Source organism: Vigna angularis, chromosome 9 (assembly GCF_016808095.1).
Source record: "Vigna angularis cultivar LongXiaoDou No.4 chromosome 9, ASM1680809v1, whole genome shotgun sequence".
Lineage (NCBI taxonomy): Eukaryota > Viridiplantae > Streptophyta > Magnoliopsida > Fabales > Fabaceae > Vigna > Vigna angularis.
In genome coordinates this window covers 20,087,667-20,101,418 of record NC_068978.1, presented here as the reverse complement: position 1 = coordinate 20,101,418, position 13,752 = coordinate 20,087,667, and the positions used below count along the sequence as shown (strand labels likewise).

The following is a 13,752-nucleotide window of genomic DNA, read 5'->3' as shown; positions in this document are numbered from 1 at the left end:
GAATCTTTGACAGGTTCTCCCGGACAGTGAAGAGTGGATCGAAGAATAGGAAGCGAGGCCGAACGACAGAGAGACTAGAAGAGCAAAGTGTGGAGGTGTTTGACGACTCAGTCCCTATTACCGAAACAATATTTAACATTAATCTTTTATTTGAGAGAATTCATCTTAATCATTGATCAAAACTCAAAATCTCGTATTTAAGAATTAATGAAAATTTTATAGTAAAATCAAACTTACTTTTCCCTGTAATCCTAACCATTTTAAGAAGAGCTTTTGGTGACCAGAACTTTTTCAGATCCCTTATTTTATGGGAAAATAACATAGGGATCTTTTTAAGATGATATTGAGCTTGGTCAAATTTACATCATGCATGACAGAATTAAAATTGAGGTTCCTATGCTTGAGGAATCAGTATATCCATAGAATTGAACTGTTTATATTACATTTTATTTTTACTGTGTGTTGTTTTCCCCTTATTTTTGTGTGCATTCTTTTGTCTCCTTTTCATTTATACTTCTAACTTTTACAGAGAAATTGTAAATATATGATTAATTTCAACTTGAGTAATGACCTCCGAAAAATAGAATCTTGCAGAAACAATTTTTTATTCACTTTTTCGAATTTAATTTTATAGAAAAATATTTTATTATTTAATTATAAATTATTATAAATAATAAGTATTTATATGTTTATAATAAATATATTAACCAATTAAAAATATTTAAATATTTTTAATTGATTAATGGTGTAAGAACATTATTAAAAAAAATAACTCTTGATAGAAATAAGTACAGGTTTCATTTATGTAAAACCCACACCATGTTTTGTGTCCTTTTATTTATTTTGTATATAAATGAACAATTGTATAGTTTGAGTGAATAGCATAATATATATATATATATATATATATATATATATATATATATATATATATATATATATATATATATATATATATATATATATATATATATATATATATATATATATATATATTATTTTATTTTTATTTTCTACAGAAGATTAAAAAAATGTATGTATATTTTGTTCGCATTAAATAAAATCAAAGTGCCTAAGAGTCCACTCAAATGCAATAATTAGAGTTATTTTTCACAAACTTAAAAATAAGTTTATAACAAATTGATAACAATATTTATCTATTTAACACTACTAAATTATAACAATTTTAGGATTGTCAACTAATAAACTTAAAAGGTAAGGTCAATCCTAAAATCTTCCATCGAAACTAGAATTCATTTCTAACAAATTATTTCTTAAGAAAAATTACAATAAAAAAATTAATCAAATACAATAAAATATTATTATAATGGGAATTCTATTTTTTTTCAAATAGAATTCTTCATTGATTTTACAAAATTTTTATTTATTTGATTTTTGTTTTAAATTTTAAATTAATCAAATAAATTCTTAATTAATTTATTGATGTTTAAACTATTAATCAAAGTATATCATCATCAATTCAAAATAAAAACCTTTTAAATTAATTATAATAAAGTATATTTTTAATTAAATATTATTATACTCACAACGAAAGGAATTGAGGTGTCATGACACCCAAATATATATATATATATATATATATATATATAAAAGGAATTTTTAAAAGGAATATATATAAAAGGAATTTTTAAATTATTTTAAAAAAAATTAGATAATACATAATCTGTATTAAAAATTTGATAAAAATTAAATTAAGTATTTTTTTATTTTTATAAAGCGTAAATTTAATGTTAATAAATTAAAAAATATAAAATTAAATATAATAAAGAATAAAAATATTTATTAAGATATTTTTATTTTCTTATTGTGTTTTTTAGTTTCCCACAAAATCTTATTCCTCTCCCATTCTCACATGTTTTTTTTTGTTTCTTAAACTTTTTTTTTTCAAAAGATGGGTATATTTAAAAAAATGAAAGATAAATTCATTTTTTAAAACTGATAAAAGGAGAGATGTCAGGCCTCAGAAAACGTGCGTCCACGTGGCAGCAGGAGAGCGCGCCACATCAGCAACGCATGTGGAGGCTGCAGCGTCTGACGCACCCACTAATGGACGCCAGCTGCCGCACGTGAAGGTGAGTCAGGAACGCTGGTGGAAAGCTGACTGGCATGGTGCGAACGTGCGTTCGGCGGTAGTGGAAGACGCGTGGCAACCTCAGAGTGGACGACCGTCCAGCATGGGCTGTCAGAAACGTGTTGGAGTGCGCTGGCTGGGAACGTGGCTGTCAGGCTAGGAACGTGCGTCCGGCAAGCAATGGGAAGCAAAATCTGAGAGTTTCAATTCACTCTCTGCGCACACCCTCATTCTCGTTTCTGAAGATCAATTTTCTCCTTCTCTCTCTCTCTCTCTCTGAGGAACACCCAGTTTACCTCCTCCGATTCATATTTTCCGGTGCTGTGGAAGGACGCACGACATCCAGGATTCCAGAGAGAACGTTCGGTTAGTGAAGCTGTTGGATTAACGAGCGTTGACTAGCGGGGAATCTGTAGTAGAGAAGTGTCTTTGAACGTCTTTGAACGTTCGTTCATTTCCAGGTAAGGGAAGCTTATTTAATTTAACTGTTTTTGATACATGCTGTGTGTGAACGTTCGTTATTCAATTGAATGATGTATGATATGTATGAATCGTTTGAAACGTTCGTTGTTTGACTGGATGGGTATCATGTATGATGTTTAATGAAATGGAATTGTATGAACGTTCGTTAATTTACTGTACAAGTTTTATGCATGATGTTTGATGTGACTGATTTACATGAAACGTTCGTTGATGTGGTAAACATGAAAAATATGAAATTTTGATGAGAGATGGACTGGAATATAAAAGAGACTCGAATATGAATTTCTCCCAATCATCACGTACGTTCGTTGCTGAACGGTCTTTGACCGTTCGGTTTTTCTGATGAAAATAACAGAAGTGGGATTCGTTCATTTGGATCGATCCCTTGTTGAGGACGAGCGTCCTCGTGTCTAAAGACTATGCTTGAGCGTTCGGCCAAGCACTGTTGTATCTGAGTATTCTTTGACAAATTCCATGTTTTTACTTTCATTGATAATATGCGTTCGTTCTGGACGGTCATTGACCGTTCGGTTTTTCTCTTGTAACATATCTGAAATGCTGACTCCATTTGAATAAAATTCTGGCTGAGGACGAGCGTCCTCGTATTGCGATACCTTGCTTGAGCGTTCGGCCAAACACTGTTGTACCCAGTCATTTTGATAAACTCCTTTCTGTTATATGTATATGTGTAATAGTGTATTTTACCGTTCGTAAACACTTCTTCAAAAGTCCCTTAGTATATTTATCAATTCTGTTACTTTAAGTTATTAAACGTTCGGTCTCACACCTGACGATCGTACTTAGGAGTGTTCGGTCTTATACCGAACGCTCGTTCTAAAATGTGTTCGGTCTTATACCGAACGTTCGTTCTAAAATGTGTTCGGTCCTATACCGAACGCTCGTTCTAATTGGTGTTCGGTCTTATATCGAACGCTCGTTCAAATTGGTGCTCGGTCTCACACTGAGCGTTCGTTCTAATGGTGCTGGGTTTTGAACTCAGCGTTCGTCCTAAATGTGCTCGGTCTCGAACTGAGCGTTCGCTCTAATGGTGCTCGGTTATACTGAGCGCTCGCTCTAAATGGTGTTCGGTCTTATTATTTTGAACGCTCGCCCTAAATGGCGTTCGGCCTTATACTGAACTCTCGCTCAAAATGAGGCTCGGTTTATGCTGAGCGTTCGTCCTGAATGACGCTCGGTTTTATTTTGAGCGCTCGTACTCTTTTCCTGCGAAATAGCGTTCGTCCAATGAACAGTACCTTACTCAGAACGTAACTGTTTCTCTGTCGTTCGTACTCTAATACGAACGAGCGTCTTTTGCTCTAACTTGTAGCGTTCGTCCTTGTTCTTTAGGGACAGAACGTTCAGTTTTTGGTGTTTTACTTATGAATGATGAAAATGATTATGGATTGACATATGGTGAATTATGAACAATATATGAAAGGAAATGAAAGTATGAATGTATGATGAATAGTGAATGATGAACAGTATATGAGATGAAATGAAAGTATGAATGTTGAACGAGCGTTCCGGGGAGGAACGACTCAAAATTTGATTATTCAGATTTTGTAAAGTATGAATGTGGGAAGCTTAGCCGGTTGTTCATCCTGATGTTCCGTGAGTACTCGTCCTCACGTAGAGGGGGTATGTCATGTGTGGGAACGGCAGGAGGTCCTAGTCCTGGTGGTTATTTGGACAGATAGGGCTAACCTCGGGTGGCAGCTGATGAGAGTTCCAGTTACTACATCACCCGGGTGCAAGAACACCGAAGCTACACAGATTTCATACAGTCCGGACAGTCAGTCGTGTTGAGTTTTATTTTGTACATACGTCTAAGTGTGTTGATATTTGATGAAGGCATGCGTTGATATATTTGGGTACAGTGAACTGTTTATCTGAATTGTGTATTGATGCATGAGTTAAATTACATAAGCTTACCCTGCATTTTTCCTTGTGTTGTCTCGTCATGTACGTCCGTCTTGTCATTGCAATGATCATCTGTGTGGATGTGAGCAGAGGGAGACGAGCGTTTGGAAGAGGCGCTGAACGAAGAGAACCTGGTTGATGTGGAAGTGAAGACCGAGCAATGAGACGCTTGGCTAGTAGTGTAGTTGTTGAACTGAGTGGTTGTTCGACCTACTCACTCGTTTTCTTTTAAGTTTGACCGTTCGGTATTTGTACCATGTAAACCGTTCGGTCAGGTTTTTATTTGTGCGTTCGACTTCATTTGTAACTCTTGTTGTAAGACGTGCGACTTGGCGCGTTCGTTCGTTATGTTGTAACTGTACTCAAGGACGTTCGTCCTTGAGCGCTCGTTCGTTTCTAAAATTTTAAATTTTTAGTGGAAAACTGTTTGAGATTATTATTAAATGTGATTTTTCTGAATTTATAGTTATGACTGTATTTTTGGGATGTCATAAGAGATACCTGTGAAGATAAAAACAAGATAAATTTCTTTTAAACATGTGTGATTTTTTTTAGTTACAAATATACTTATGTATTAATTTTTATTGTGTTAGTGACAATAATTAAATATATAAATTTTGAGTGTATTATTTTGGTTCTATTATTGGTCATCTGTAAGTAATTATGATGGATGATGTTTATTCTTTTGTCAGTAATTATGATGGATGATGTTTATTCTTTTATCTTTTTATGAAGTACAAAATCAACGAGAGTAAATTTTTGATTATTTTTTACTTTTAATCAAAATATATTCTTAATTATTAGCAAAAAGTTATTCAATCACATGAAAATTTTTAAATTTAATCAAAGTATATTTTTAATTAGAATTAAAAACTCTTTAATTCATATTATCAAAATAATAAACAAACTATTTCATATTAACTTTAGAATCCATTAAGAAATTACAAATTTGATAAGCTATGCATTCCATGGATAATAAAAATAGCATAAAAATATAAGAAAATAAAGAGGAGAATCTAAAAGAAGTGAGAGAGATCGAAATTAAGCCCCTAAAGGTTTACCAAGCTCTTTTTGTGAAAAAAAAAAGATAATATAAGATCTAACTTTTGTTTATTGTTCTCTTTTTTTGCTTAACCAAATTTATTTTGACTCAGTCAAACTTCTTTACTTTTTTATATTTTGCTTGTCGTCTTCATACAGTGTTTGATTTGACTTTTTTGCTTTTAATTATTTATCATTCTTAGATTTATCTTTATCATATCATAAAACTTTAATCAATTTATTTTGATATCTTTATGAACTTAACTTAGTTGTATTAAAACACCTTAAAATATTCAAAATATATTTATACAACTAAAAATCTATTTTTAACAGGTTTTAATATCTCATTCTCAATAAACTCAATTATAAAATTTTCTAATTAATTAATTTTTTAAGTACAAAAATCAATTAACAAGTTAAAATTAAAAGTTAAATGAGGAAATTAATAAATATAAACTCATCAAAAAGATATTTATTTATTGAAATTACTTGACGACCTAAGTTAATATAATTAAATTGGGTTGAGTTTTATTTATAAACGAGTCAAACTCGATAAACATCAAATTAATTCAGTTTATTTTATATAAATTTAGTAGAGTTTAATGAATTGCTTCAGACTACAACGAGACTTATAAATTAGATAAATTATATTATGTTTTTCATTTTAGATCTTGATTTTGACAAACTATTTGACTTATTAACTTAATTAAAGTTTTGAATTAGTTTTATAAAAATTATATTTTTTAATTAAATTAATACTTGAAAAATAAATTTTTTAATAAAAAAGGCCTACTCAAAATTTTGATCTATTGCCATAAAAAATAGATAGGTTGGATTGAGTTAAAAATAATAAAAGCAAAAACCTAAGCCAACCCGACACAACATTTTTTAAATGAATTAAATAATCTGTTCAAATTCAAAATCCACAAACACCCCAAGATTAAATACCTTTTAAAATTTTCTTACCTAAAGAAAACTAAGCTTTTTTATTAGTAAAAAGTATATTAATAGTAGAGTACTTGTGTGCTTTAATCTTTATAAAAAAAATTTATACAGTTCCTCTCTAAGAAATAAGACTTTTCATAAGATTTTTATATTTCAAACAAAAACAATCCTACTCATCTCATTGTGGTCCTCTAAAAATATCGTGACTTAAAGAAAACTAATACTGCACTATTTATTTCGTAATATGACAAACAAATTTCTAATTAACTCCCGAACATGAGGAACAGTATTTATGGATAATGGACCATAATGAACAATCCTCATCTTAATGGCTGATAGAAATAATAAGGTCAACTAATTAATGTAGGAAAGTGTCACAGAAGAAAAAACTTCGGAGAGTACTAAAAGTCATTATTGTTTCAATGCTCTTTTCATGTTTTGATATACTCTTCCAAAAGTTAGTAAAAAGAATATAAATGTTAGATTTGTTCTTACTCCCCTTGAATTAAAGTTTTGAGTTTTCTTCTGTTTTATAACAGGTTAGCTTTGAGGAAATTTATTAACTTGTAATTAGCTTATTGATTAATTTTATCAAATATACTTAATATATAAAACCCGAGAAAGGGACACGTATAATATTAGTTCATATACTCTCAAGTTAGACGAGGAATGATCACAAACGACTAATAATTAAGTTGTCATGAGATATAATAATTTAAAACCTATAATATATTTTTTATCATAATTTTTTTTTCAAATTACAAAAATATAAAAAATCTCAATTTTAATTTGAAAGATTAAAATCCAACTCAATTTCACACCATTAAGAATGATAAAAATATCGGTTATCTACAGAAAAAATTTACAATGAATAGTTCGTACTACTTATAAGTATTTATTAGGCGGATAAGATGTATTTTAATATTTGCTTATAAATCACAAAAAATAAAAATAAAATATTAATTTATATTATATTAAATTTAATTTAATTAAAACTAAATTAATTTATATTTTATCAAAGTTAAATAAAATTAAAATTAAATTTATATTTATATTTATATTTAATTTAATTTATATTATATTTTATTTATTTTGTAATTTTATATTTAATTTAATATCTTTAAAAGTAGAGAAAAAGAACAATTTAAGTACACCTTTTAAGAATTTTTAAGTACAATGTGGTGATTAACATGGTATTTCATCAAACATGAGTTCATTTTCCTTAAATATCGATCAAATGTTTGTTTCAATATGTTTAATAGTCTCACATCACTTATACATTATCTTTCAATATTTTAAGATGCTTTTTAAGGAAAAATAATTGTGACAAAACTTCAGGTTTCAAAGCAAATAGTACCTCAAAATTGGTGATTGATAGTGTCGATGATATCTCAATAGACTTATTAAGCTCATCTCCCTTAAACTTTAAGAGATTTTGTTCTAATACATTTATTAGTCTCACATCCTTTAGAGGTTGAAATCAAAGATGAGTTAAATGCATCTTCATCCTTTAACCTTTCAAGACACATTTTGAGAACAAAACCTCACAAAACTCCATTCAAAATCGAATAATACCTTAGATGCGTTGATTGACCTTAACCATATTATCTCAATGAACTTGAGTTTGAAACATTGATGCCATTTGTGAGATAAAAAAAGGAGGTTTCGAATACAAATCATCATTTTTCAAATGATTTGAAATCTTCATTCCTTTAGCTCTTAGCTAGGAAGAATGGAAAAGTTGTTTCAAAAATTAACCTTGATCTCCTTAAATTTCAACTGGAGAGCTTGTTTTGAACATATTTGTAAGGAATGAAAGGCCCATTTCCCTCATTCCTCCTTTAGACCCAAGTCCAGTTATTGCCACAACACCTACATCTATGGGACCGTTGGAGGAAAGAAGCAAAATATTCTCTCACCAGCCAAGTTACCTTAGTGATTATGCAGTTACATATCCTTCAACCCATAAAAAGGGAAAATCGGGCAGAGGAAAATGATTAGATTTATCATTACATTTTCCTTTATTTTAATTGCATAGGTGTTTTTTCTCTGCAAGGCAATTGTTGCATTTATAGCACAATTTTGTATTGAAAAAGGGAGGACGTACGAAAAGAAAATTCTTTCTCTCTGGAAAGTCCCTTTCTCTCCATTGATCATTCTTTCTCTTTCTGTTACTTCATTCCTCTGCTACCTGCAGCATATTTCAATATTCAATAGTTTTGCATCACTCAGAAATCAAAATCAAAGACAATTTAAATACACATTCTTTCCTCAACTTTCCTACATGTCTTTTAACGAGAAAATCGTAACAGAAATAATGATTGATTATAACTATATTATACCAATAAACTAGATGATGAAAAAAGATAAAGAAAACAATAAAAGAATAACGAATTAAAATATCCATTAACATAAAAAAATATAACCTCTAATACATCTCTAATAGCGAATTAAAAAAAAAACTTTAGTTATTCAATACACGCAACGTTAAAACCAATAGGGAAAAACTTTATTTCAATTCAAACTTAAAATGTTGTTGGAAAATTACAATTTAAAACAACATTGTCCAAATACATCTCAAAAACTCCCAAAAGATTTTCTAATATGTTGCAAGATCTGAAAAAAAATAAGTATTAGAAATAAGTTATTCTTCAAATTTTTACGCTTTTGTTTGATAATCGATTATTATAATTTATGGTATGTATTTTTGTTATGGTAAGTAGAAAATTGTATTCATTTTGGATGATCATAATTTATGGTCTGTATTTTTGTTATGGTAAGTAGAAAATTGTTTTCATTTTGGAATTTGTGGTATGCCCTACACCAAATGCAAAATAACACACCAAATGCAAAATAACAGAATGTGTAAATAATTTTTTTCTCTCACCTTCGCAATGGGAGGTGAGATTGTTGTAGAAAGTAGATAAACTAGGGAGGAAAACAAGGAAGAGAAATAAGAAAGGAAAAGTAACTATTGTCCTATTAACATTAATTAAGGAATTACAATTTTATAGTGTATTTTTTATAATATTTTAATGTCATTTTTATTCTTTTTAATATTTTTTACACAATACTGAAACACTGATCAACCAGAACAAAATATATGATAGAAAAATAAAATAAAAGAAGTTAATATAAAATAATGTAAGAGAAAAGAATGAAAAACAAATCTTAATTTTTAATATACTTTATTTTAGTAGACAGATTACTATTATGAATAGTACAATTGTAACAATAGTTAGTAAATGTGATTGTTGAAGATGAATCTAGAAAAAGAATATTAATATTATTATTAATTTTTTTTAATGAAATCATTAATAAACTTTTAGTAATTTTGAAATTTTAGTACGTTTTTTTATGCTCATATTTCTTTTATCAACCATAATCAATTTCAAATTTTATTCAAAGAGATTAAACATTTGCTCAACTAAAAATAAACTTTTCTTTTCTATTTAGGAGACTTAATTCAATACCTTATTAATTTATTTTCATTCAAACTAATAACTTGTTAGTATATACTGTTTATTGTTCTATAATCATAAAAAAAATTGTCTATATGAAAAGTTGACCTTAATATCCATTGAACAAAATGATTAAAAGTTAAGGTTTCTTCAATATGAATATAAACTCTTTCAGAACTTCCTTGTATAAATAATTACCTCTTTAACATGTCTACTAACTTTGTTCAAGAGAAAGGGACCAAGAGAGGAATAGAGGGTGAATGTATCAGTAATACACTTCCATTTAGCATGCAAGTTTAATAATGGAAAAGGTAGATTTTCTGATAATTTTTTGCTTTTTTCTGCATGCTACAACAAACCTTGTTCATGAATACTAACTATTATAGATGTAACATTTTATGCAGAGTCAATGTGCCTTTTTCTGAACCAACACACACTGTATTATTAAATAACTGATTTTATTTCTCAGTAGCATTCATTTCAAAGGAGATTTGCAGACCTCTGGAACAGCAACTCCTCCGTAAGCCTTGCAAACATAATGTGTAAAATTTGCATAGTCCTGAACTCACAAACAGTACTCATTGATGAGCATATTCTCAATAATCTAAAGATCATAAATGTTGGTGAATGAGAAAGTATGAGTAAGAAAAAAATGTACTAACTTTTCCAACAGGTTGATTGTTCACTACCACCCATGGTACAAATGAAGGAGATGGGGAAAGATGTGCAATTTGATTAATATATGCTTTTCCAAGCTGCATAAAAATTCAAATTATACAATGTAACCCCAGAACAAGTTATTAAGTACTTCAAAATCATTATGGTTTCTATTAACTAATAAAACATGAATCTAAATTACATAAAATCCACACCACTTTTTCTTCAAAACCTTAAAACATTAAAATAGGTTTTATTTTTATATATTTATACTTATATTTCCAATAATATAAACATTTATCAAGTTATAAAAACAAAGTGGTATTTTTATATGGAAATAGAAGATGTTTGGACTCTTTTTAAGATGTAGATATCATTGTTATACAAAGTGGAAAACAACATTAATATTTTTTACATAACATTGTAGTCATAATTAAGAGATATCATGATTAACAATCACTAATAATGACTTGACCAAACAGAGTCATGGAAGAAGATAATTTGTTCATTCCTCTGTTGCATAGTTTTAGCTGACCATAGAATGAAAGTGATGGAAGAAACCTGTGTCCCATTTCCCATGTTGAAGCAATTCAGAAAAAGTTCCATAGGCAAACCCAACTGGTCTAAACATTCCTTCCATGTGTTAATGGTTCCTCTAATTGCCAGAAACTCAAAGCAGTTGATCAATTCATATTGAATGTCCTACATTACAATATTATGGCAGATATCTCAGATCATTAGAATTATAGAAATCATTATCAATTACCACCATAGAGGTCTGATTTCTCTAATAGTTTACTTACCACTTTATGCCAAAGATTAAGGGCACATGATTCCAATGAATTTAGCTCACATTCATCTGGCCCATTCTGCCAACCAGTGTACAAGTATGAGTCACTGATAATAATAAATTTCTTACAGTTTATTAAACACAGAGAAAATGTAAATAACAACAGGGTCATCTTTCAGCAATATGAGAGGAATTTTGATTCAACAATTTGGTTTTATTTTAGAAGTTTGATCTTTCAGGATTAAGTTAATCCCAACTCAAATTCTAAAAGAGATTTATAAAGCTAATTTACTTTCACACCTTTAAGATTTTAATTTCAAAACATAGTAGTATTTTAATCATTATACTTGTTTTAAATCACAAAGTTTACTTTCTTTTCTTTCTCCTAAAGTTAACTTAACTATAGTAAAATATTAAAATCTCCCTCTCTTTATCTCGTTTCCTGCAACCAAACACTGTGTAAGTATTCTCTGCAGTGAGTGCTTGGATTGCAGATTCTGACATCTGAAATAGAGCCAGACTGCAACAGTGAAGTTTATTGACTGCATAATTTAGTGAGCAAAAATTAAAAGACATTGGTAAAATGAACAGATCAGAAAAATTAAACTAAATTAAAGCAGCTGAAATATAGCAGAGACAACCATAACTCCTATTCCTAGCATTTATGTAAGACTACTTTACTTTTTATTCCCAGAAATGCTTAAATGAATGTACCTAGCATTTGTGTAATTCATTGTAGCAGAGCAAAGATAAAATTATACCTGGCATGATATGGAACTGTTGTTGTTATTGATGTGAGCATTGGCCCAAGGGACTAGCCGAAGATTCACAATGCTGATGAGATTGCTGTCAAAGACATTCTTCAGATCCTTAATAATGAATTGTGCACAAGATTGGCAAAGGCTGTTATAGTACACAGACAGATTCACTTTCTGATGAGCAAATGGTTGATTGATGTTTGCACCATCACCAACACTAAGTAAACCGAAAGAATTTGATGCACCCTCAGACTCATACATGAAAAGGAAAAGGATTAGCATCAATGCATTGGTGATAACTAGTTTTGAATGAAACATTCTGTTTATACTTGTAGAAAGACTTTCTACTGTGACTAAGGGTGTAAGGATGTGACTTCAAACTTTAGTGAAGGAGATGAAAAATAAAAAGAAAAGAGAAATAGAGAAGGAGAGAGAATTGGTATGTCAGGTTGGAGAACTTCAAATTGTACTTTCCATTTTGGTTTAGAAAATGTAGCAGAAAAGCCTTTATCTATGGTTTTGTTTTGAAGTAAAATCTAGAGGGCATGAAGCTCATAAATACAATAAAACAATGTCCATAACAGTAGAAGCTAAAACCTTCATTATGAGGCATGATCATCGTTTATTATTAATTCACTCTTGAAGCCTTTATTTTTGTATTGTTGTATTAACTTTGCTAAGCTCCTCAAAAATAGAAGTTTCAAGCTTCATGCTATCATAGCCATTCTTCTTTGTTTGTTAATTTTTCCTTCTCCATTCTCTGTCTTATATTACCAACCACAAACGCTTAGATATTCCCTTTGTCTTTTACCACTTCCTACTTTCTAGCTTCTTTTTTTCTTTTGGCTCTAGTTTTCTTGGTATCCCTATCTAAGTTTTGGATTTCTCTCTTTTATTTCTGTCCCTTTTGAACCTAAATTCTCAATCCTATCAGTGATGGAGAAATATTTATGGTAATGGTTGGTTGATATTCTTATCTTATATTTATGGTATGTATATGTCTGTATGTATAGTGTGTGTGTTAATATATTGAAAGGGCTAGTTCCAAATTAAACTTTAGGAAATTTCATTCTGCTTTTGTTCTCATAGTAGCTATTTAAAAAGTCTCGCTTTGGTATAGGATTAATAGCATTCACCTTCCTTTACGTAAATGCTTTTTTAAGTTACTGATAATATCTTTATGTTAGTATAATTTTTCAATCAAGAAAGGGGGTTTTAGAACTCGTTATGTTATTTTTGCAAATGAAATTCAGGTTATAGTGCAGCATAAATAGAATTACTTGCTGTATATAAGTTATGTATGCAAAAGAAAGTAAAGAATGGAGAGCAAGTACTTGCCAACTTTTTTAGTTAAATTTTAATTTTGATGTCTTTTAATTATATGACGTTTTAGTTGTAACGTACTATAACTATACATTACAATAATTATAAGTCATTAATATTGGTTTGGGTTCTCAAATTTCTTAAAGGTCCAATCTTGTCGATTTTGTCTCACTATTTAATCTCTAAATAGTGAGGAGTTTTTTAAGTCAAGAGAATGTGTAAGCTGTAGATCTTAGAAGAGAGAAAATTTGTTGGTATATTCAATAAGTTATTTCAATA

General features: G+C 29.5%; 1 protein-coding gene across 2 annotated transcripts; it reads right to left on the bottom strand.

The window, feature by feature from the left end:
• Window positions 1–8,470: 8,470 nt before the first annotated feature.
• On the bottom strand, window positions 8,471–12,700 carry LOC108347001 (gamma-interferon-responsive lysosomal thiol protein). 2 transcript variants are annotated; one of them, XM_017586092.2, is made up of 6 exons: window positions 12,154–12,700; window positions 11,406–11,471; window positions 11,164–11,304; window positions 10,608–10,700; window positions 10,445–10,504; window positions 8,471–8,675 (listed from the first exon to the last, which is right to left on the bottom strand). In XM_017586092.2, the coding sequence occupies exons 1-6, from the start codon at window positions 12,466–12,468 to the stop codon at window positions 8,661–8,663; spliced, it is 690 nt and encodes a 229-aa protein (XP_017441581.1). In that variant the 5' UTR covers window positions 12,469–12,700; the 3' UTR covers window positions 8,471–8,660. The 2 variants fall into 2 exon arrangements, with proteins under 2 accessions (XP_017441581.1, XP_017441580.1); XM_017586091.2 differs by lacking the exon at window positions 8,471–8,675 and having other exon boundaries at window positions 10,196–10,504; window positions 12,154–12,694.
• Window positions 12,701–13,752: the final 1,052 nt, after the last annotated feature.

Coding starts and splice junctions, on each gene's coding strand:
- LOC108347001 (XM_017586091.2), bottom strand. CDS start 12,468: ATGTTTCATTCAAAACTAGTTATCACCAATGCATTGATGCTAATCCTT. Junction 11,472..12,153: donor ACAGTTCCATATCATGCCAG/GTATAATTTTAT, acceptor ACTGGTTGGCAG/AATGGGCCAGATGAATGTGA. Junction 10,505..10,607: donor ACAATCAACCTGTTGGAAAA/GTTAGTACATTT, acceptor TTGTGAGTTCAG/GACTATGCAAATTTTACACA.